We start from the raw sequence: 25241 nt of genomic DNA on the forward strand, positions 1-25241 counted from the left end.
TAACCAGCAGACCAAAAGTCCAAGAAGGATAATAATCTGTGGTAGGTGACTGTGTATCATACTTCCAGACAGATGGGCATTGGAAGTTGAGAAAAAGAGAGACACAGACAGACAGACAGCCTAAATGGTAATTGTTATGAAAACCTGGGCTTCCATCTAGACTACTTCACACCCTGCCAGGAGTACACACAGTCCTGGTTAAGAACCATAGAACACTGGCATCCTGCTTATGAATAGGTAATCTAACCAGGTAACTGTGGATGACACAGGCTGGTAAGATAGAAACTGGCAAGAAGATACATATATAAATATACATCTATAGGGAGTCAGGACAATGGCTGAGGCCCAGAGCTGAAGTTAGAACATGACTGCCCCAATGACAGGTTGTGATGATATCAGATTGCAAGTTGTTTGGGCCAGGCTGAATTCATTCCAGAATCCGTATTTGGCAACGGTATTCTTAAATAACGAAAAGTATCCTACTTGGAGAACAGAAATCACAAAGTTGTTTACTACTCAGTAATTATTCAGCATAATAGACGTTGATATGTAAATGCAATATAAAACAGCAACGAACAATACAAACATCAACTTATCAAATACCTATGTAGACTCTGTCACATATTTCCAGCTATGCTTATAAATTCTCGTTATTTCTTTAGATGGCCAGAAATAATTTTTTTCCTATCAGATCCTATGATTTTCTGCTTAATGTGTTGCTTTTCTCCACCAGACTGAAAGCTCCTTAAAGGCAGAAACTGCGTACTGGTTCATGAGTTTCATCACTGAGCATAGAGTAGGTGCTCAGTATTTGGCAAATGAATGATCAAATATTTTAAAGTAACTCAGGAATCAAACAATTTAGCAAAAGATAGACTTGGGAATATTTTGCAAAGAATCATCTTTCCCATAGGTTAAGAGGTCTCTTTAAAAAATGACATTTTCCGGATATCACATACATTGTATCTAATACTCAATAAATATTTATTAATGAAACTATTTAGTCTTAAGACTACTTATATTCTGTAATAAGGGTGATTATCATAGGATAGCCTCACAGGATCCTCATTAACTATTTTTATGTTCCATCTAATTTGCACTAGGGTCAAATAAGTAGGGGTTTTTTTAATATATAAGATGAAATTCTTCAGATTATTGGAGTTTACTACTTGTTTCACTGAATCACATACTTACCATGAAAGCAGCAGCAGAGTAAAAAGAACCATCTTCATCTACCCCCCAACAAACTGGTCTCAGGTGTAATTAGTTCTTATTCTAAATTTTAACAGCTTTAATTTAAGCTAAAACCATCATGACTAAAAACCATCTTGATTCCTTGCACTGAACTTGCAATATGAATCCAGCTTGCAGTACATGCTGTATCCAAATACAATAAAAACTGTTCATTCACAGAATTAATGAATTCGCTCTGGCTTTAAAAGGGTTTGAGCAGAAAGTAGCAAGACAGCCATAAAGTGTGTGGGTCAGTGAGCTGAAGCCATGCCAAAGAACCACTATATACTTGGCTCCTGGAAAGGTTATGGAAAACTTTAGTAGCTAAAAGCCCTTTGAATAAAATCTAAGAAAAATCACCTTAATCTGTATGATAACTATTAAACTTTTTAGACTCCAGTATATTTCTCTCTTAATAGCAAGTTGATAATGGTGCCGTTTCCCTTGAATGGAAGTACAATTGGGTCTTTTCTGATTATCAACATTTAAAAAGTATGTTCTCAGCTAAACTGTTGCCACTAGGGAGAGAGAAAAACTCATCTAATCCCAAAAGTCCTATTAACTGTTGAACAGAAATTATTTATTCTACATTAAAATAAGGTCATCAAAATGCATGCACTTACAATTTGCAGATATGGTATACTGACATTAAAACTGTCATTCATATTTGCATGCCACACGATTCTCACATTGGTAATAAAAAAAGTTCCTAAATTTCCCTGTAAAAGAGAGTGATGAGAGAGGCATCAACAATCATGTCTGAATACTTACTCTTTATTTTCTAAACACGAGAATAATTCTGATTCTCACAGCAGCATAAAATACCAGAATTGAGTATTATGAGTAGTTATTCAGATGGGGAGCTGTCTATATCCTATAGAATATTTATCATAGTTTAAAACTAGAACTTTTCAAGTGTGCAAAGTTTATTTACAATTTAAGCTTATGATTCCATGTTTAGCAAGAGCTCTTCAATCAAATGCTACAGATTTGCTACACTGGTTATCAGTCGAATCTAGGTTGTAACACCCACAAAGGCTGGAAACTATTCTTAGTAAGAGACAAATTATTCTCTAGAAATTGATTTGTTTCTTATTCCAACTATTAGTTGCTTATATGTTTCCTCTGGTCATAATTTCAAGAGGAAATGAAAAGTTACAATCATGGATGTAGGAGTCACCAAATGAGTTATATGTTTAATTCCATAAAGACTGGATTAAAAGGCTTCCATGACTGTCCATCCTATAACTCTCCTCAATCAGCCTAAGTTATCATGATGTGGAGGGTAGTGTGGTATGGGGGAAGAGCGTGGCTGTGGGACAGAATAGATGTGGAGGTCACTTAGTTCTTTAGGGCCTGAGTTTTTCATCTGTAAGTGGATAGAGACTGGACTAGATAACCTTTAAGGCCCATTCCAGCTCTAAGTCTACACATAACAAATGTTGATAAAAAGAGCATTAAAACCATAAAAATATGAAAATCAGAATATTGTATATATCAAGAGCTATGTTAATTAAGAGCTATAATGCTTATTTTAACAGTTAAATAAATATATAAACCCAATCATAAATGGAAAAATGATTACCAAAGAAAGCACTGCCCCAAAAGGTTCATTAGTTCTTTGCATGGTACCTGATCACTGGATAAATTCCATACTCCATTGATTTTATCATATACATGTTCTCGTGGTAGTAATCTTAGTTGCTTATTTTGAATTAGCGCACTTCTCAATTTAAAATCACGATACATTTTAGAAGTTTCATATGCTCTATAAAAAAGAACAAAAGACTAATCCAAACTGAAAATGTGATTTTCTTAGATTATGTTTACTTATCTACAAAAATACACAGTTATATACTCAAATAGTTACTAAGGTACATTAAAAATTTTTTCTTCTCAGTAAGTTTTGGTGATTATAGTCTTTTGTACTGTATTTGTCATTTCAGTGTAGTATTTACACATTTTATCTCAGTACCTATATTTAAGATGTCTAATTTTTTAAAAATTTATTTTATTTAATCTATTTTTGGCTGTGTTGGGTCTTTGTTGCTGCACGCGGACTTTATCTAGTTGAGGTGAGCGGGGGCTACTCTTCGTTGCGGTGCACGTGCTTCTTATTGCAGTGGCTTCTCTTGTTGCAGAGCACAGGCTCTAGGCACGTGGGCTTCAGTAGTTACGGCATGTGGCTCAGTAGTTGTGGCTCACGGGCCCTAGAGAGCAGGCTCAGTAGTTGTAGCACATGGGCTTAGTTGCTCCGTGGCATGTGGGATCTTCCCAGACCAGGGATCAAACCTGTGTCCCCTGCACTGGCAGGCAGATTCTTAACCACTGCACCACCAGGAAAATCCCTAGATGTCCAATTTTTAAGTCAATATATATATAGTATGGCACAAATGAGAAGAAGCAGATTTTTTTCTTTAAGCTGAAGAACAATGCTTGCAAAAACAGACATGGAAATTAATTTTTCTATCAAAAAGCTTCCCTTCATTTCTCTGTTTTAGTTAAAGGTACCATTATTCTTTTGATATAAGACTGCAATTACTTTTCTCACTGAAACCTGAAAACATTATGGTCACATCTACCTTTACACAGAAAATTAGAATTAATCTGTACCAACTCCAAAAGGTACCCTAGGACAGCTGTATGTATTTGTGTGTGTGTATGTATGTAATAAAATCGCTATAACTTTGTTTTCTTTCCATGTCTCCCTATTGATAAATAATAAACACAGAAGAAAATTCTGATTAAATTTTGGTTAATTCTAATTTTAACTCCGCAAAAATACAGGCTAATTTACCCTTTTAATAAAACTAAAGGGTTTTCTTTGCCTGAATAACTTTCAAAATCATTTATGTAAATTATAATATGTATTGTTAAATTTCTGATTTTTACATTAATTAATCTTCTAGTATGTAAATTATGAAAGAGCAGGATTCGAGCATTTGATTATAAATCTTAATTTCCTTTAGGGTGGTAATCATCAATATTTAACCAGTGGAAAAAATGGAAACTATTCATGTTATAAATTGTTTTGGAGGGAACAAATAACATTTTTATACTATTAAAGAAAAGTAGCTTCCCTGTTCCCTTCATACTCCATTTCATATTACTTCTCTAAGTAAACTGAAATAAAAAGATAAGAATTAGGTATATGCCTAAGAGAGCTTAAAAAAATATGTTTTCTCACAAAAACTTGTACACAAATGCTCACAGCAGCATTATTCCTAACAGCTAAGAAGTGGAAACAACCCAAATGTCTATCAGCTGATGAGTGGATAAACAAAATATGTATCTATACAATGGAATCTTATTCAGCTATAAAAAGGAATGACGTACTGATATATGCTACAACATGTAGCATGCTTGAAAACATTACATAAGTGAAAGAACTCAGACATAAAATGCCACTATATTGTATGATTTCATTTATATGAAATGCTCGGAATAGGCAAATCCAGAGACAGAAAGTAAATCAGTGGTTGCCAGGGGACCATGGGGATGAGGGAATGGGAAGTGACTACTATGGGGGTTTCTTTTTTGGAGTGATGGAAATATTCTGGAATTGAGTAGTGGTGAATATATAACACTACCAAACTGTAAACTTAAAAATGGTAAATTTTATCTTATGTGAGTTTTATCTCCAAGAAAAGCAAACAATTATATAGATTAAAAAATCATCAACATAATTAAAAAATAACAACTAGGAAAGAAATAAATTTGCAACATACATGACAGATAGGAGTAAAATTAAGAAATTTACAACAGAAAACTATACATAGCCAACAAATATGAAAACTTTCAACATCACTAGTAATAAAAGAAATTCATATTAAAACAATGGTATATATACATACTATATATATCTGTGTGTATAAGTTTTTGTATGTGTGGTTTTCTTTTTTTTGGCCTGTCATCTTAGCCAAACTTTAAAAAAAATCATAGTACTTAGGGCTGGTTAAAAAAAAAAAAGACCTGGGGTAGTAAAAAGAGAATAATTAAGAAAACAAAAAATCAAACAACCACAAAACAACAAAAAATTTCTCTTTAGAGAAATTACCCAATCATGCCTTCTACTGTTAGAAAAATAACCTTAATTCCTTAATTGAATTATTCAACTTGGTTATCTACACTGAACGAATTCTCTATTTCATTTTTAACTACCTTGGTAGCTAATTTAATAGACTCTTCAGCAGTTTTATGTGTTTTATAAATACCTTCAAAGTGTTTATTAAGTGGTAATGCTACATGTTCTATGTATCTTCAGGATGTTTGCAATAGAGCTTGGAGGAAGACAGCACCACATGTCGAAATTTTACCCTCTAAACCTTTGTCATAGAATTACCTTAAAAATATTTAATAATCTATAAAGTATTACCATACCTGTGTACTGCAATCACAGAAGTAAAAAGTCTAGGACTTCCAGGAACCAAATTTGTAAATATAAACTCAAAACGAGTACTGTTACATTTTGTTAGTATATAAAGAGCTTCAGTTTGGCCTCGTAATTTCTGTAAAGACAAATTTATTTAAAGCTTCAGATTTTAAGAGCAATTTCTCATTTATAGTAAAAACAAACATCAACCTCAAATATCTACTGTTTCTTCAGTATATATATTTCAATAAGATTTTTCAGACTTACAGAATTAGCAGTCCTTGTTGTAATATTCAATATGCAGTTGTAACCAATAGCTAAAATTTAAAAGCAAAGAATTTAAAGAACATGATACAATAAATTGAGGGAAAAAACTATATATACAGAACTTTTAAGTTTAAAAAATTAAATATATATAAAAATACAATTAATATTTTTTATGAAATATCTACAAATTTAAGTTAAATAATTAAAAGGACTAGAAAGATAATTCTGCCTCTTTTGAACAAAAGTATTCTCAACATGGGGAAAAAGGAGGTTTGCTTCTCTAAAACCTATACAGTATTATTTACTAAAAATCTTAGCACCACAACATCAAGAGAAAAAGTCTAGCTGGAAAATCTATGATACCTTTAAAAAAACAAATGAAACAAAATTTAACACAATGAAAGATTGTACTTTTATTAGAATTTAATCTCCCTTCTTTGGTATTACTTGAAACAGGTTATAGCAAGTTTCAAAGTAAAGTAAAAAACGAAACCAAAAATCATTCAGTGTAAAAGCACTAATCCTGTATATGTCCAAGAGACAAAATGGACAGACTCAAAAAAACATTCCTTTTGCATTATGAGGCAGTCTGTGGTTAGTCTACGATTTCTTAAGTTTTTATCAATTAAAGTTTTTCACATATTTCATAGTATAGCTTCTTTTGGTGTCAAAAGCCACTGTGCAAGTTTACTTGACAAATTATTTTTTTTCTTTCATGCTAACAAAGATACTTACAAAGATTGACTCTGAGTAATGCCAAAGAGCGCCAGATAATTCTTAAATTTGTTACTAAGAGTCTACCTAAAAGCAAACAAACAGAAAAATAAATTACCTTAAATAAGGACCCATTTTTGCAGTATAGAATGAGATGGACATGAAACTTCTGGCCCAGTACCAACAGCAACACCCACAGATGTTTTTCATACAGTTATTAATTGAAAATACTTATTGCGCATATCCATTCTAGGTAAGGTATACAATGTGTGATTCAGAATCTCAGAGAAACAACATCTGATAGTTACTGAAAAAATACAGGTATTCACTGCCAACACCTTGGTTTGACTCAACTGACAGAGGAGAAAACTTTGTACTGTTTTTTTTTTTTTTCTCAGTAGAAGCTGTTCTGGGTGTCCCAGTAGGTTATATGCGTCCAATTGAGTATGAGTACAGGACAGTATAATTATTAAGCCATTCAGTGAAATCACACTTCTCAAAGAACTCTCATATATATATGAATCCCTGCCTTTGAGCAGTCTCTTAGCAGTTCTCATATAAATGAGCCATATACTCATACACCCAGTTTTTTTGCTGTGAGCAAACTTTTTCCTCATATGAAGTTACGGCTAGGCTGAAGTCTGTTTAAGGCTTATGCTTTTCATTCTTAGCCTCAAACTGATGTTCTTACACTGAAATATGTACCAAGTTAGATAAACTTCATTTCTCAAAGTATGTCCTATGAAATAGTAGTCCCTATAGATGCTCCAAGAAAAAAAAAAAAGTCAAGCAAATCTGTGCATGGTAAACTATGTGTCTTAGAAGTTTGTAATACAATTAGCATATGAGGATAGTTTTGAAATATCTTGAACTAATATCTTGAACTAAGTTAACTCTCTTAACTTTAACACATTTCTTAAGCAAATTATAACAATGGAATTCTTTTGATGAGTAATCTATAGCCATGTCATACTCCTTCCTCCCTGAAAAAACCCCTAGAATATCTAAAATCAGAGAAACTAAGCCTGTGTGAATGCTGGAGTGAGATGGGATAGGAGGTCCTAAAGACAAAGGAAGGCGGTCTCAAGAGAAACTGTGGAACATTACATGGTATGTTTGACAAATAGTAAGTCACCCAGCATGGCTAGAGTGTAAAGTTCCCACAAGATCACAGAGGACTAGACCTGCATCTATCAGTCAGGGTCAAAGAGAAAAGAGATGGCTCACTTAAATTAGGATAACTGGGTTTTATTTACAGAAGGACTTATTACAATGGTATGGGGTGGGGCATCAGGAACCATAATTGACATATAATGCTCTTTCATATCTTATTCTCCAGCTAATATAACTTAACGTTTGTAATTTAAACCAGAAATACAAAATACATTAGAAATATACTCACCTTTATCCCCATTATTTCCTTTGGTGTCTTCAATTGAATCTAAACAATCAATAAGGACTTCTCCAGGTCTTGTTTTCATTTGTCTAAAATAAATATAAAGCCTTTAATTTTTAGCTACAACTATACCCGCTTACCAACTAGTGAGGGAGAGAAAAGGCATATGCATATAAAACAGACAAAAGTATAAATAATACAGTACCAAATGCTCAGGCATTTGAAAATAAGGTTTTCAAGAACTTAAAGAACCTGGAGATCAAGTGGGGCCTGGAGTGACCAGGGACATGGAGAGAAGTCAGAACTAAAGGAGAGGTAGAATTTGGAGAAATAAAAGAGAGAGAGGAGAATCTATGATTAAGGACCAGAAATAAGAAATGATAAGAGAATGTAGGAAGACTGGCCTGGCTGGGGAAGAAGGTACATGTTGAGAAGTAGTGAAAAATATAGTAGGATAGGTAAGAAGGAACCAGATTATGGATAACCTAGAATGTCAGTCAGATAGATATGGGTTTTATCCTGTGGACAGTGGAGAAGTCCCAGAGGTTTCTGAGTAAAGCAAAGGAGTCATGCAGTTATGGAAGGAACAGATTAAAGCAAAGCAACATTTGGACTTGGTACACAATCAGATAAAGGAGACAAAAGGAAATAAAGAATGAAGAATAGGTTGCTGACTGATAGAATGCAATCTAGAGTGCCAAAAGAAAAGAAAAGAAAAACCTAGCAGAATATGTGGTACAGCCTTCTAACACATTCTCAATAAAGCCAACTCAATTACCTACTGGAAATACAGACATGATCATACACTTCACTGTTGAAAAGCCATATTACCCCACTACCTAGATGATGAAGTCCAAAATCCTCAACTGAATATTTCACAATCTAGCTAATCTACCTTTCTATTTGCACCTCCTTTCTCTACCTGCCAGACCCTGCTTCTAGCCAATGAGATTTATACCTCTAAGACTCTGCATCTAATTTTTTTCTTTTCTTTTCTTCCTTTTCTTTTTTCTGGAATACTCTCCTCCTGTATACCCTAGCAAGGCCCTGACCATTCATCAGGGCTTAATTCAAATATTACTTTTTCTTTGAGGCCTTCCCTAGGAAGAATGAACTTTTCTGTTTCTATGGTCCTCCAGCTTTTTGTTCATTTTTTCCATGACGGTATTTACCACATTTTTTATAGTTACTTGTCTACATCTATCTCCTGCAGTAGAATGGGGGTGGGGTGGGGGAAGGGTGTCATTTCCTATTATTTTTGTATCTTTAGCTATCAGCACAGTCACCAGTACGTAGTAAGCATCTGATAAATGTTTAATAAATCGAAAATGTTCATGAAATGAATCTTTGCTTAAGAACCCTCCAAGAATAGCAGGAAAAGTCAAAGAATGTGTGCAATATGTAACCGTTGCTTATAACTTTATAAATTCCCTTCCCTCACAACGCCTTAAAGGATCCAAGACCATGTCAGTATTATATATCTAGCCACAGCTAAGCCTGGAAAATTAATATTTCATTTTTTCCACCTAAGAAAGTTCTATTCATAATAAAGAATCATGCGAATTGGCTAAGAAGCTCCAAACCATCAACCCAAGAACCTTAGCTTTACTGTTTTCCAACGCTTACTATCCCAATGGGCACTTTTTTCCTGGACTGCCGGCAGGAGGTTTCTAACTATTCTCGTCAAAACATGAAAATTTCCAAAAACAGGGCTTCTGTTTGAGAGGCTCCAAAAGAGGGTTCCTTCTTCCTGTTGGTGATTTAGATGAATAACTAGAAACGAAGCTTACCACGGAAATAAAGTCTGCATGGTTAGGGATTTTGGAGAATGCTTACTCTCACTTCCCTCGGAGACTCAAGCTTTAGAACGGTGAAGTCATTTTTCTAAGGGCCCACAATGTGTGTCCTTATTCTAGACCTAGTTTCCGAACCTTCGTTTCCAGAGTCCCTGCTCCACGTTCCTTCCACCATACGAAACTGGCACCATAAGCTCACTGGGGTGTACTGGACGCCCAAGCCCAAGGCGGTCCCTGCAGTGTTTGGGCTCAGCTTCCGACAGGTCCCCCGGGTCAAGCCGCGACCGGGGATCGTAAGGGACCGAAACTGCGTACAATCTAGACGCGCTCCGGCAGTGGCGCCTGGGGAGGGCCGCTGGGCCCCGGACAGTCTGGGGTCTCCTGAGGTGAGGACAGCAGACGCCAACCTCCTCCCACCCTCGCGAGGGCCTTAGGCTCCGCCTCCGGGTCGGGAAATCGCGCCGCGGCGCCCTCTACAGGCTCCCGGCCACTGGGGAATCTTGGCGACTCACTGTGAGGACACGTCGAAGCGGACATCCCGGTCCTCCCAAAGCGCATCCAGCACCGACATGGTGACCGCGGCGGGAGAGGCCTAACGGCGTCTTGCCGGCTCCAAGACAACGGACAGCCTCTGGCACGACGTCTACGGCGGGCGCCGAGACCCAAACTTCCTCGAGATAGTGTGCGCGCTTTCCCGGCCCTGTGGTGTAGCTAAGCGGATTTGAGGCTCCAGGCAGGTTTCCGTGCCTCAGAGAAGCAGAACTGGCCCCGGCGCAGGAGCGGGTGCTTGACTTCTGAGTGACCTTCCGCACCTCCAGACTCGCCTCCTTAAGCCGTTCCTCCCCGCCCACCCCCTTCCATTCCTCTCCATACACTGTCGGGAAATTTAGCCTTAGGGACTCCCCAGGCGGTTCACTGGTTAGGACTCTGCGCTTCCACTACTGGTGACCTTGGTTCCATCCCTGGTGGGCCAACTAAGATCCCGCAAGCCGCGTGGTGCGGTCTGAAAAAAAGAAAGAGAGAAATGTAGACTTAAAACTCGAAATTCCTCGTCTGGCTCTGCCTCCTCCGGCCCAGCCCACCTCATGCCGTCCTCGCGCCTTCTGCTTGCTCTCCAACCAGGCAGGGCTCAGCGCCTTTGGAGGGCGCCCCCTTTCTTTGTCTGGAACTCTCGTTCTCCAGATCTCTACCTGGCCCGTCCTTTGTCACTTCAGCCTCAGCTCAAAAGTGAACTAAAGCGGTCCTTAACCTTTCTTCTCTCGCTCTGCTGTGAGTACCTTGAGGACAGAGTTCCCTTTGAACCCACGCGAGCACAGAGTAGGCATTCGGTAAGTACTTTTCGAATGTGTCAAAGTGCCGTCCTTCCCTCAGTTCATGACAGTTCTCTAAATCAATGGTTCCGAGTGTGGTCCGGGGACTCCAGGAGGTCCTCAAGATCCTTGCAGGGCGCCCACAAGGTCCAAATGTATTTTTAATAACACTATTTGTCTTTTTAATTCTCAGTCTCCCTTTGAGTGTACAGAGGAGTTTTTTAGAAGCCACATGATGTGAAATTGAATGTGAAAGAGATATGAGAAAACAGCTGTCTTAATATCAAGCTGGATGTTAAAAAAGATTTGCAAAAATGTAGAACAATGTTACTCTTCTTACAATTTTTTGAAAATATAATTAAAAAATGTAATATATGTTAATATATAATGAGGTTATTTTTACTTTTAAATGAACTAAGTGAATTTTTAAACATCTCAATAAATATCAGTAGCTATAACCCATATAAACAAAAGCTCTTTCAGATCCTCAATGATATTTTTAAGGGTATAAAGGGGTCCTGGGATCAAAAGTTTGATCACTTTAAATTATCTGGCACCCTGGTGTGTCAGGCTTTGTTCCAAATACTGGGTATATTCATATGAAAGGCATGAGGAATTTTTCTCAGGTTGACGAAGGTAATGGAGACAAAGGAACGTGTGGTGGACACAGACTAAAGTGGCCCCCATTGAGTCATGCCCTTGTATGATCCTATCCCCTTGGATGTGAGCAGAACCTGTGACTTTCATCCAGCTAATAAAATATAGCAAAGATGATGGGATGTAAAAGTGACGGGATATCCTTCCCATGTTTATACTATGTTAAATAAGGCTGGATCTCAGCTGACTGGAGCAAGAGAGACTCTCCTGCTTGCCTTGAAGAAGCCACCTGCTATGATACCACCTTTAGGGCCAGCGGTCTCACGTCCTATAGGTGCAAGGAGCTGAAATCTGCCAACAACCTGAATGAGCTTGGAAGCAGATCTTTCCCCAGTAAAACTTCTGATGAGGCCTTAGCCCCAGGAAGTATCTGAATTGCAGCCTGGTTGTGACCCTAAGCAGAAAACCGAGGTAAGTCATGCTTGGACTTCTGATCTACAGAGACAGGGAGATAATAAATGTCTGTAGTTTTAAGCTGCAGTCATTTGTTATATGCTGCAATAGAAAACTAAGACAGAGATTGGTATCAGGAGTGGTGTGTTACTCTAACGAATAGCAGAGGCTATTACACCCAGCAAAATTCTGCTGGTGGGAAGCAGGCTGATATAATTACTCACCTGTTGGGAATTCCCTTGTGGTCCAGTGGTTAGGACTTGGCGTTTTCACTGCCAGGGCCTGAGTTTGATCCCTGGTTGGGGAAGTAAAGATCCTGCAAGCTGCAAGGTGTGGCCAAAAAAAAAAAAAAAAAAATTACTCACCTGTAAACATGTGCTACATTTCATGAAAAAGCAAGGATGACTCAGAGGATCTGAGCACCACGGAAGATTATTCCCAGATCTTAAACCTTAAGCAGTAAAAATCCAACATTTGCGCAGATGGATGTCAGAATTGTTATATGGCAGTGGCTCATTTGTACCTTCCATTTCCCCCCTGTTGAACTGGAATGTCTCTAACTGTTCTCCTATGCCAGTCCCACCATTGTATGATGGGAGTGTTGGGAGCACTGATCTCTTTGGTTTCACAGGTCACTAAGGGGAATTGTGCTTCGAGGAACTGCACTTAGTGAATTATAGCCAGGAGCCTCATTTGCTCAGATGTAAATGATTTAGATGATGAGATCTTGGATTTTGAGCTGATGCTGTAATGTGATGAGAGGGGAATCTGGGGACGGAGTACACAGTTTTGTTTTTTTTTTTTCCTTTGGGAGAGGCATGAATTGTTCAGGGCTATAGGCAGAATTCCAGGTGGCCTCTAAGATTCCCACCCATGGTGTACATATCTTATGTAATCCCCTCCCCTTGATTGTGGAAGAATCTATGTATAGGATATGAGTCTTGTGGTTAGATTATGTTGTATGGCAAAGATGAAAGAGTTTTGCAGATGCCATTAATGCCCTTTGAATTAGTCAAAAGAGAGACTATCCTTGGTGGGCCTGAACTTATCAGGTGAGCCCTTAAAAGAGATTTTCTTGCTGACTTTGATGAAATAGTGTCCAAGTTATGAGAGAGCCACATGTCTAGGAACTGAGGGCAGCCTTCAGGAGTTGAGAGCCAGCAAGAAAACGATAACTCCAGTCATCCAACCACAAGGAACCAATTCTGCTAAGGAACCTGAATGAGCCTGGAAGGGGACCCCAAACCTCAGATGAGATCACATCCCTGCAGACACCTTGATTCCAGGTAAGCAAAGAACTCAGCCCAGACTCCTGACCCACAGAAAACACTGTGAGACAATAAGTTTGTGTTGTTTTAAACATCTGAGATGGTGATAATTTATTACAGCAACATTAAATTAATGCCCTGACATCACAGTAGGACCTTTGAAACACAGACTGAAATGACTATTTTTCAGTGCTTTTAACTGGGCCTTCATATACTTTGTTTCCCAGACTTTTTTTTCTCCTGCATTTGTAAGTAAAGTTTTGTGTGTGTGTATGTGTTTTTACTTTTTAAATCAATTTTATTGAGGTATGATTTACATATAATAAAATATACCCATTTTAGATGAATTTTGACAAGTATATGCATCCATGTAACCACTTCCATAATGAAGCTACAGAACATTTCCGTCACCCCAAAAAGTTTTTTCATGCCCCTTTGCAGTCAACTTCAGGTTCCAGAAACCATTTGTTTGCTTTCTGTCACTGCAGATTATTTTTCATTATTTTTGTTGTGGTACAATATATGTATATATATAACATAAAAAGTACCATATTGTAAATTGATTTTGTGTGTTCTAGGATTTTATATAAATGGTGTAATAAATTATATACTATAGGGCTTCCCTGGTGGCGCAGTGGTTAAGAATCCGCCTGCCAGTGCAGGGGGCACAGGTTCGAGCCCTGGCCCCGGAAGATCCCACATGCCGCGGAGCAACTAAGCCCGTGCACCACAACTACTGAGCCTGCGCTCTAGAGCCCTCAAGCCACAACTATTGAAGCCTGCGTGCCTAGAGCCTGTGGTCTGCAACAGGAGAAACCACCGCAATGAGAAACCTGCACACCACAATGAAGAGTAGCCCCCGCTCACTGCAACTAGAGAAAGCCCACACACAGCAACGAAGACCCAATGCAGCCAAAAATAAATATATAAAATAAATTTATTAAACAAATTTTATATACTCTTCTGTATCTGGCTTCTTTCATTTTGCAGAATGTTTTGAGGTTCGTCCATATTGATACATGTATCAGTAATTTGTTCCTTTTTACTGCTGTCTTATTTTGCATTCTATGGTTATACTGCAGTTTGTTTCACATGTTGGACATTTGGGTCATTTCCAGTTATCATTAATAAAGTTGCCAATAGCAATCATGCATAAGTCTTTTTGTGGATATAGATTTTAATTTCTTTTGAGTAAATTCCTAGGAGTGGAATTACTGGGTCGTATGGTAGGTGTATTTTTTTTTTTTTTTTTTTTGGCGGTACGCGGGCCTCTCACTGCTGTGGCCTCTCCCGTTGTGGAGCACAGGCTCCGGACACGCAGGCTCAGCGGCCATGGCCCACGGGCCCAGCCGCTCCGCAACACGTGGGATCCTCCCGGACCGGGGCACGAACCTGCGTCCCCTGCATCGGCAGGTGGATTCTCAACCACTGCACCACCAGGGAAGCCCTGTAGGTGTATTTTTAACTGCCATCTGTTTTCCATAACAGTTGTACCATTTTACATTCCCACCAACAATGTATCTCCATTATTTGTCAATCTGTTCAATTTTGCCATTCCATTGGGTATATAGTGGTACCTCATTGTGGTTTTAACATGTATTTCCCTGATGACTAATGGTATTAATCATCTTTTCGTGTGCTGATTGAACATTTGTAAATCCTTGTTGTAAATTGTCTGTTTATGTCATTTCACATTTTTTAACAGGTTGTTTGGTTTCGTATTATTGAGTTTTGTAAGAGCAAAGTCCTTTGTTAGATATGTGTATTGAGAATATCTTCTCTCAGTCTCTGGCTTGCCTTTCCATTTCTTAACTTTTTTCTTCCAAAGAGCAGAAGTGTTTAGTTCTTAATGTTAATGAAGTTTAATTGATCATTTTTTCTTTTCTATTTAATATTTTCTGTGTACTGAGAAATCTTTCTCAACCCGAGATCACAACAGTTTTCTTCTAGAAGTCTTAACAGTTTTAGATTTTCATTTATGTATATGATCTGTTTCAGGTTAAGTTTAATGTATGATATGAGGAAAGGTAGAGGTTCATTTTTGTCCCTCATGAGATTCCTTTATTTTCTATATGAATATTCAGTTGTTCTAGCACCACTTTTTTTTGTTGAAGTATAGTTGATATACAATATTATTGGGTTGGCCAAAAAGTGCCTTTTAAGTAAAAATAAAAGACACATTTTTCATTTCACCAAGAATTTTATTGAACAACGTATTCACTGTTTTGTTCCACTACCTTCTGCCATTTTCCAGGCAACTTTTTATCTTTTTGAGCAAAGAACTCTTCCAGGTGCCTTTTACAGTCTTCCAGGGAACTGAAATTTTTTCCATGAAGAAAATTTTGTGAAGACTGAAATAAATGGAAACCCAAAGGTGTAATGTCTCGTGAATACGGCGGATGAATCAGAACTTCCCAGCCAAGCTGTAACAGTTTTTGCCTGGTCATCAAAGAAACATGCAGTCTTGCGTTAGTTACCCTGATGGATGATTATGTGTTTTCTGTTGACTAATTCTGGACGCTTTTCATCGAGTGCTGCTTTCAGTTGGTCTAGTTGGGAGCAGTACTTGTTGGAATTAATCATTCGGTTTTCAGGAAGGAGCTCATAATAGAGGACTCCCTTCCAATCTCACCATATACATAACCTCACCTTCTTTGGATGAAGACTGGCCTTTGGTGTGGTTGGTGGTGGTTCATTTCGCTTGCCCCACGATCTCTTCTATTCCACATTATTGTACAGTATCCACTTTTCATCGCCCATCACAATTTGTTTTAAAAACGGAACATTTTCTTCACATTTAAGTAGAGAATCGCATGCGTAAATACGGTCAAGAAGGTTTTTTTTTTTGCTTAATTTATGTGGAACCCAAACATCAAAGCGATTAACATAGCTAAGCTGGTACAAATGATTTTCAACACTTGATTTGGATATTTTGAGTAGGTCGGCTATCTCCCGCCTGGTATAACATTGCTTGTTCTCAGTTAATGTCTCGATTTGATCGCTGTCAACTTCAGCTGGTCTACCGACCGTGGAGCATTGTCCAGCAAGAAATCTCCAGCATGAAACTTCGCAAACCACTTTTGACATGTTTGATCAGTCGCAGCACCTTCTCCATACACTGCACAAAATTTTTTTTGCGTTTCAGTTGCGTTTTTACCTTTCTTGAAATAATAAAACATAATATGCCAGAAATGTTGCTTTTTTCCCCTCCATCTTCCATATTAAAATGGCTACACAAAAATTCATCAATTTTGGTAAGTCTTTTTTTAAATGCATGCTGATATGACAGCTGTCACATACAATCTAACAAAATTGTTTCGAATGAAGTTAAAGACAACTAAGTGCTACTAGAGCCATCTTATGGAAAAAACCGAAAGAACCTTTTGGCCAACCCAATATATAAGTTACGGGTGTATAATATAGTGATTCACAATTTTTAAAGGTTATACTCCATTTATAGTTATTATAAAATATTGGCTATATTCCCTATGTTATACAATATATCCTTTTAGCTTATTTTATACATAATAGTTTGTACCTCTTAATCCTCCACCTCTATATTGCCCTTCCCCCCTTCCCTCTCCCCACTGTTAACCACTAGTTTGTTCTCTATATCTGTGAGCCTGCTTCTTTTTTGTTGTATTCACTAGTTTGTTGTACTTTTTAGATTCTGCATATAAGTGATATCATACAGTGTTTGTCTTTCTTTGTCTGATGTCTATCCATGTTGCTGCAAATGGCAAAATTTCATTCTTTTTTAAGGCTGACTAGTATTCAATTGTATATATATATACACCACATCATATATATATATATATATATATATATATATATTTGGCTGCACTGGGTCTTAGTTGCGGCATGCAGGATCTTCATTGCCATGTGCAGGATCTTTAGTTGTGGCATGGGAACTCTTAGTTGTGGTATACATGTGGGATCTAGTCCCCTGACCAGGGATCGAAGCTGATCCCCCTATATTGGGAGCATGGAGTCTTAACCACTGGACCACCGGGGAAGTCTCTACCACATCATCTTTATCCATTCATCTGTTGACAGACACTCAGGTTGCTTCCATATCTTGGCAATTGTAAATAATGCTGCTATGAATATTGGGGCGAATGTATCTTTTCGTATTAGTGTTTTTGTGGGGTTTTTTGGTTAGATACTCAGGAGTGGAATTGCTGGGTCATATGGTAGTTCTATTTTTAGTTTTTTGAGAAACCTCCATACTATTTTCTCCAGTGGCTGCGCTAATGTACATTCTCACTGACAGTGTACAAGGGTTCCCTTTTCTCCACATCCTCACCAACATTTGTTATTTGTGTTCTTTTTGATGATGGCCATCCTGACAGGTATGAGGTGATATTGTGGTTTTGATTTGCATTTCCCTGATGATTAGTGATGTTGAGCATCTTTTCATGTGCCTGTTGGCCATCTGCATTTCCTCTTTGGAAAAATGTCTATTAATGTCTTCTATTTTTTAATCAGGTTGTTTGTTTTTTGATGTTGAGATGTATGAGCTGTTTATATATTTTGGATAGTAACCCCTTATTGGTCATATCATTTGCAAATATTTTCTCCCATTCAGTAGGTTGTCTTTTTGTTTTTGAGATGGTTTCCTTTGCTATGCACAAGCTTTTAAGTCTAATTAGGTCCCATTTGTTTATTTTTGCTTTAGGAGACAAAACTATTTCTATGATTTATGTCAGAGTGTTCTGCCTGTTTTCCTCTAGGAGTTTTATGGTTTCTGGTCTTACATTTAGGTCTGTAATCCATTTTGAGTTTATTTTTGTGTATGGTGTTAGAGAATGTTCTAATTTCATTCTTTTTTTTTTACTTGATATAGGTAATTTAATTTAATTAATTTATTTTCTCACATCTTTATTGGAGTATAAGTGCTTTACAATTTTGTGTTAGTTTCTGCTGTACAACAAAGTGAATCAACTGTATGTATACATATATACCGATATCCCCTCCCTCTTGAGCCTCCCTCCCACCCTCCCTATCCTACCCCTCTAGGTCATCACAAAGTATCGAGTTGATCCCCTTGTGCTATGCAGCAGCTTCCCACTAGCCATCCATTTTACACTTGATAGTGTATATATGTCAATGCTGCTCTCTCACTTCATCCCAGCTTCCCCTTCCCGCGCTGTGCCCTCCAGTCCGTTCTCTACATCTGCATCTTTATTCCTGCCCTGCCACTAGGTTCATCAGTACCACTTTTTAAAATTCCCTATATATATGTTAGCATACAGCATTTGTTCTTCTTTTTCTCACTTACTTCACTCTGTATGACAGACTCTAGGTCCTCACTACAGATAACTCAATATTGTTCCTTTTTATGGTTGAGTAATATTCCATTGTATATATGTGCAACATCTTTATCCATTCATCTGTTGATGGACATTTAGGTTGCTTCCATGTCCTGGCTGTTGGAAATAGTGTTGCAGTGAATATCGGGGTACATGTTTCTATTTGAATTATGGTTTTCTCAGGGTATATCCCCAGTAGTGGGATTGCTGGTTCATACGGTAGTTCTATTTTTAGTTTTTTAAGGAACCTCCGTACTGTTCTCCATAGTGGCTGTATCAATTTACATTCCCACCAACAGTGCAGGAGTGTTCCCTTTTCTCTACACCCTCTCCAACATTTATTGTTTGTAGATTTTTTGATGATAGCCATTCTGACTGGTGTGAGGTGATACCTCATTGTGCTTTTGATTTGCATTTCTCTAGTGATTAGTGATGTTGAGAATCTTTTCATGTATTTGTTGGCCATCTGTATGTCTTCTTTAGAGAAATGTCTATTTAGGTCTTCCACCCATTTTTGGATGAGGTTGTTTGTTTTTTTGATATTGAGCTGCATGAGCTGCTTGTGTATTATGGAGATTAATCCTTTGTCAGTTGCTTTGTTTGAAAATATTTTCTCCCATTCTGAGGGTTGTCTTTTTGTCTTGTTTATGGTTTCCTTTGCTGTGCAAAAGCTTTTAAGTTTCATTAGGTCCCATTTGTTTATTTTTGTTTTTATTTCCATTACTCTAGGAGGTGGGTCAAAAAAGATCTTGCTGTGATTTATGTCAAAGAGTGTTCTGCCTATGTTTTCCCCTAAGAGTTTTAGAGTGTCTGGCCTTACATTTACGTCTTTAATCCATTTTGAATTTATTTTTGTGTATGGTGTTAGGGTGTGTTCTAATCTCATTCTTTTAGATGTATCTATCCATTTTCCCCAGCACCACTTGTTGAAGAGGCTGCCTTTTCTCCATTGTATATTGCCTCCTTTGTCAAAGGTAAGGTGACCATATGTGTGTGGGTTTATTTCTGGGCTTTCTATCCTGTTCCATTGATCTATATTTCTGTTTTTGTGCCAGTACCATACTGTCTTGATTACTGTAGCTTTGTAGTATAGGCTGAAGTCAGGGAGCCTGATTCCTCCAGCTCCATTTTTCTTTCTTAAGATTGCTTTGGCTATTCGGGGTCTTTTGTGTTTCCAAACAAATTGTAAAATTTCTTGTCCTAGTTCTGTGAAAAATGCCATTGGTAATTTGATAGGGATTGCATTGAACCTGTAGATTGCTTTGGGTAGTATAGTCATTTTCACAATATTGATTCTTCCAATCCAGGAGCATGGTATGTCTCTTTCATCACTGTTTTATAGTTTTCTGAGTACAAGTTTTCACCTCCTTAGGTAGGTTTATTCCTAGGTATTTTTTGTTGTTGTTGTTGCGATGCTAAATGGGAGTGTTTCCTTAATTTCTCTTTCTGATTTTTCGTTGTTAGTGTATAGGAATGCAACAGATTTCTGTGCATTAATTTTGTATCCTGCAACCTTACCAAATTCATTGATTAGTTCTAGTAGTTTTCTGGTGGCATCTTTAGGATTTTCTATGTATAGTATCATGTCATTGTCAAACAGTGACAGTTTTACTTCTTCTTTTCCAGTTTGTATTCCTTTTCTTTCTTTTTATTCTCTGATTGCTGTGGCTAGGACTTCCAAAACTATGTTGAATAATAGTGGTGAGAGTGGACATCCTTGGCTTGTTCTTGATCTTAGAGGAGAGGAAATTCTTTCAGTTTTTCACCATTGAGAATGAGGCTTGCTGTGAGTTTGTCGTATATGGCTTTTATTATGTTCAGGTAGGTTCCCTCTGTGCCCACTTTCTGGAGAGTTTTTATCATAAATGGGTGTTGAATTTTGTCAAAAGATTTTTCTGCATCTATTGAGATGATCGTATGGTTTTTATTCTTTAATTTGTAAATATCATGTATCACATTGATTGTTTTGCATATATTGAAGCATTCTTGCATCCCTGGGATAAATCCCACTTGATCATGGTGTATGATCCTTTTAATGTGTTGTTGGATTCTGTTTGCTAGTATTTTGTTGAGGATTTTTGCATCAATGTTCATCAGTGCTATTGGTCTATAATTTTCTTTTTTTGTAGTATCTTTGTCTGGTTTTGGTATCACGGTGATAGTGGCCTCGTAGAACATGCTTGGGAGTGTTCCTCCCTCTGCAAGCTTTTGCAAGAGTTTGAGAAGGATAGGTGTTAACTCTTCTCTAAATATTTGATAGAGTTTGCCTGTGAAGCCATCTGGTCCTGGACTTTTGTTTGTTGGAAGATTTTTAATTACAGTTTCAGTTTCATTACTTGTGATTGATCTGTTTATATTTTCTGATTCCTCCAGGTTCAGTCTTGGAAAGTTGTACTTTTCCAAGTATTTGTCCATTTCTTCGAGGTTGTCCATTTTATTGGCATATAGTTGCTTGAAGTAGTTTCTTATGACCTTTTGTATATCTGTGATGTCAGTTGTAATCTCTCCTTTTTCATTTCTAATTTTATTGATTTGAGTCCTCTCCCTTTTTTTGTTGATGAGTCTGGCTAAAGGTTTATCAATTTTGTTTATCTTCTCAAAGAACCAACTTTTAGTTTTATTGATCTTTGCTATTGTTTTCTTCATTTCTGTTTCATTTATCTCTGCTCTGAACTTTATGATTTCTTTCCTTCTACTAACTTTGGGTTTTCTTTGTTCTTTTTCTGGTTGCTTTAGGTGTAAGTTTAGATTGTTTATTTGTGATTTTTCTTGTTTCTTGAGGTGAGCTTGAATTGCTATGAACTGCTTTTACTGCATCCCATAGGATTTGGAACATTGTATTTTCATTGTCATTTGTTTCTAGGTGTTTTTAAATTTTTTCTTGATTTCTTCAGTGATCTCTTGATTATTTAGCAGTGTACTGTTTAGCCTCCATGTATTTGTGTTTTTTACTACTTTTTTTCCTGCGATTGATTTCTAATCTCATGGCATTGTGGTTGCAGAAGATGCTTGATACGATTTCAATTTTCTTAAATTTTCCAAGGCTTGGTTTGTGACACAAGATGTGATCTGTTTTGGAGAACGTCCCCTGTGCACTTGAGAAGAAATTGTATGCTTCCACTTTTGGGTGGAATGTTCAAAAATGTCAATTAAGTCTATTTGGTCTATTGTTTCATTTAAAGCTTGTGTTTCCTTATTTATTTTCTGTCTGGATGATCTGTGTATTGGTGTAAGTGGGGTGTGAAAGTGCCCCACTATTATTGTGTTACTACTGTGTTACTATTATTGTGTGTCGATTTCTCCTTTTATGGCTGTTAGCATTTGCCTTATGTATTGAGTTTCTCCTATGTTGGGTGCATAAACATTTATAATTGCCATGTTTTCTTTTTGGATTGATCCCTTGATCATTTTGTAGTGTCCTTTCTTATCTCTTGTAACAGTGTTTATTTTAAAGTCGATTTTATCTGATATGAGTATTGCTACTCCAGCTTTCTTGTGATTTCCATTTGCAAGGAATATCTTTTTCCATCCCCTCACTTTCAGTCTGTATGTGTCCCTAGGTCTGAAGTGGGTTTCCTGCAGACAGCATATATAAGGGTCTTGTTTTTGTATCCATTCAGCCAGTCTGTGTCTTTTAGTTGGAGCATTTAATCCATTTACATTCAAGGTGATTATCAATATGTACGTTCCTATTACGATTTTCTTAATTGATTTGGGTTTGTTTGTGGGTCTTTTTCTTCTCTTGTGTTTCCTGCTTACAGAAGTTCCTTTAGCTTCATTGTAAAACTGGTTTGGTGGTGCTGAATTCTCATAGCTTTTTCTTGTCTGTAAAGCTTTTGATTTCTCTGTCAAATCTGAATGGGATCCTTGCTGGGTAGAGTAATCTTGGTTGTAGGTTTTCCCCTTTCATCACTTTAAATATGTCCTGCCACTCCCTTCTGGCTTGCAGAGTTTCTGCTGAAAGATCAGCTGTTAACCTTATGGAGATTTCCTTGTATGTTATTTGTTGGTTTTCCCTTGCTGCTTTTAATATTTTTTCTTTGTATTGAATTTTTTTTTTTTTTTTTTTTTTTTTTTTTTTTTTTTTTTGCCCTACACGGGCCTCTCACTGTCGTGGCCTCTCCCGTTGCAGAGCATAGGCTCCAGACATGCAGACTTAGTGGCCATGGCTCACGGGCCTAGCCGCTCCGTGGCATGTAGGATCTTCCCAGACTGGGGCACGAACCCGTGTCCCCTGCATCGGCAGGCGGACTCTCAACCACTGCACCACCAGGGAAGCCCTGTATTGAATTTTTGATAGTTTGATTAATATGTGTCTCAGCATGTTTCTCTTTGGGTTTATCCTGTATGGGGCTCTCTGCTCTTCCTGTATTTGATTGACTATTTCCTTTCTCATGTTAGGGAAGTTTTCAACTATAATCTCTTCAAATATTTTCTCAGACCCTTTCTTTTTTTAAAAATTTTATTTATTTTTGGCCGTGTTGGGTCTTCATTTCTGTGTGAGGGCTTTCTCTAGTTGCGGTGAGCAGGGGCCACTCTTCATCGCGGTGCGCAGGCCTCTCACTATCGCGGCCTCTCTTGTTGGGGAGCATAGGCTCCAGACGTGCAGGCTTATTTGTTGTGGCTCACGGGCCTAGTTGCTCCGTGGCATGTGGGATCTTCCCAGACCAGGGCTCGAACCCGTGTCCCCTGCATTGGAAGGCAGATTCTCAACCACTGCGCCACCAGGGAAGCCCTCAGACCCTTTCTTTTTCTGTTCGTCTTCTGGGACCCCTATACTTTGAATGCTTGTGTGTTTAGTGTTGTCTCTGATGTCTCTGAGACTGTCCTCAATTCTTTTCATTCTTTTTTCTTTATTCTGCTCCCCAGCAGTTATTTCCACCATTTTATCTTCCAGCTCACTTATCCGTTCTTCTGCCTCAGTTATTCTGCTATTGATTCCTTCTAGAGTATTTTTAATTTCAGTTATTGTGTTGTTCATCACTGCTTGTTTGCCCTTTAGTTTTTCTAAATCCTTGTTAAACGTTTCTTGTATTTTCTCCATACTATTTCCAAGATTTTGGATCATCTTTACTATCATTACTCTGAATTCTTTTTCAGGTAGACTGCCTATTTCCTCTTCATTTGTTTGGTCTGATGTGTTTTTACCTTCCTCCTTCATGTGCTGTGTGTTTCTCTGTCTTCTCACTTTGCTTAACTTATTGTGTTTGGGGTCTCCTTTTCGCAGGCTGCAGGTTTGTAGTTCCCACTGTTTTTGGTGTCTGCCCCCAGTGGCTAAGGCTGGTTCAGTGGGTGGTGTAGGCTTCCTGGTGGATGGGACAGGTGCCTGTGTTCTGGTGGATCCTTAGGCTGGATCCTGTCTTTCTGGTGGACAGGACTGTGTCTGGTGGTGTGTTTTGGGGTGCCTGTGACCTTATTATGATTTTAGTCAGCCTCTCTGCTGATGGGTGGGGTTGTGTTCCTGTCTTGCTAGTTGTTTGGCATAGGGTCTCCAGCACTGTAGCTTGCTGGTCGTTGAGTGGAGCTGGGTCTTAGCATTGAGATGGAGATCTCTGGGAGAGCTTTCGCTGCTTGATATTACGTGGAGCTGGGAGGTGTCTGGTGGACCAATGTCCTGAACTCGGCTCTCCCACCTCAGAGGCACAGCCCTGACACCCGGCTGGAGCACCAAGACCCTGTCAGCTACACAGCTCAGAAGAAAAGGGAGAAAAAAAGAATGAAAGAAAGAAAAAAATGAAATGAAATAAAATAAAGTTATTAAAATAAAAAAATAAATAAATAATTAAAAATTTAAAAGTAATAAAAAGAAAGAAAAAAACCATACAGACAGAACCCTAGGACAAATGGTAAAAGCAAAGCTATACAGACAAAGTCACAGAAAGAAGCATACACATACACACTCACAAAAAGAGAAAAGGGAAAAATATATATATATCTTTTGGGAAGTCTGAGGTCTTCTGCCAGCGTTCAGTTGGTGTTCTGTAGAAGTTGTTCCACATGTAGATGTATTTCTGATGTATTTGTGGGGAGGAAGGTGATCTCCTCGTCTTACTCTTCCGCCATCTTCAGTTAAGCTCTGTTTCTGAGATTTTGGATCATCTTTACTATCCTTACTCTGAATTCTTTTTCAGGTAGGTTGCCTATTTCATCTTCATTTATTTGGTCTTGTAGGTTTTTACCTTGCTTCTTCATCTGTAACATATTTTTTTGTCATTTCATTTTTTTTTTTTTTGGATGGGTGGTGGCTGTATTCCTGTCTTACTGGTTGTTTGGCTTGAGGCGTCCAGCACTGGAACTTACAGGCAGTTGGGTAGAGCTGAGTCTTGGTGATGAGATAAGGACCTCTGGGAGGCCTCTCTTCAATATTCCCTGGGGTCCGAGGTTCTCTGTTAGTCCAGTGATTTGCACTCAGTGCTCCCACCACCGGAGCTTGGACCCAGCCTCTGGCCTGGGAACCAAGATCCCGCAAGCTGCGTGGCACAGCAAAAAAAGAAAAAAAATGAGCTGTACAATAACAAAGAAA

At 38.0% G+C, this 25241-nt stretch overlaps 1 protein-coding gene and 1 long non-coding RNA gene across 8 annotated transcripts in view; one reads left to right on the forward strand and one right to left on the reverse strand.

Moving 5' to 3' along the window:
* Positions 1–10426, reverse strand: part of LOC101320015 (BBSome complex member BBS5) — a 38033-nt gene extending 27607 nt beyond the window's left edge. For 2 of the 7 annotated variants that reach the window (XM_019923010.3, XM_004328966.4), the window contains exons 1-7: positions 10291–10426; positions 7989–8071; positions 6608–6673; positions 5873–5922; positions 5614–5741; positions 2866–3001; positions 1857–1952 (exon numbers count right to left, since the gene is read on the reverse strand). In XM_019923010.3, coding sequence (XP_019778569.1) covers positions 1857–1952; positions 2866–3001; positions 5614–5741; positions 5873–5922; positions 6608–6673; positions 7989–8071; positions 10291–10349 — 618 coding nt within the window. In that variant the 5' untranslated portion in view covers positions 10350–10426. Of the gene's footprint in view, positions 1–1856; positions 1953–2818; positions 3002–5613; positions 5742–5872; positions 5923–6607; positions 6674–7988; positions 8072–9772; positions 9887–9913; positions 10107–10290 lie in introns of those variants that run through there. The other 5 variants (XM_019923011.3, XM_019923012.3, XM_073807603.1 and 2 more) reach the window with 5 other exon arrangements.
* Positions 10427–10554: 128 nt separating this feature from the next.
* On the forward strand, positions 10555–15049 carry LOC117312972 (uncharacterized). The gene is made up of 4 exons (XR_004527418.2): positions 10555–11106; positions 11917–12156; positions 13235–13424; positions 14023–15049. It is a non-coding gene; the product is annotated as an uncharacterized lncRNA (long non-coding RNA).
* The last annotated feature ends 10192 nt before the right edge of the window (positions 15050–25241 follow it).

The sequence above is a fragment of the Tursiops truncatus genome, chromosome 7 (genome assembly GCF_011762595.2).
Source record: "Tursiops truncatus isolate mTurTru1 chromosome 7, mTurTru1.mat.Y, whole genome shotgun sequence".
NCBI lineage: Eukaryota > Metazoa > Chordata > Mammalia > Artiodactyla > Delphinidae > Tursiops > Tursiops truncatus.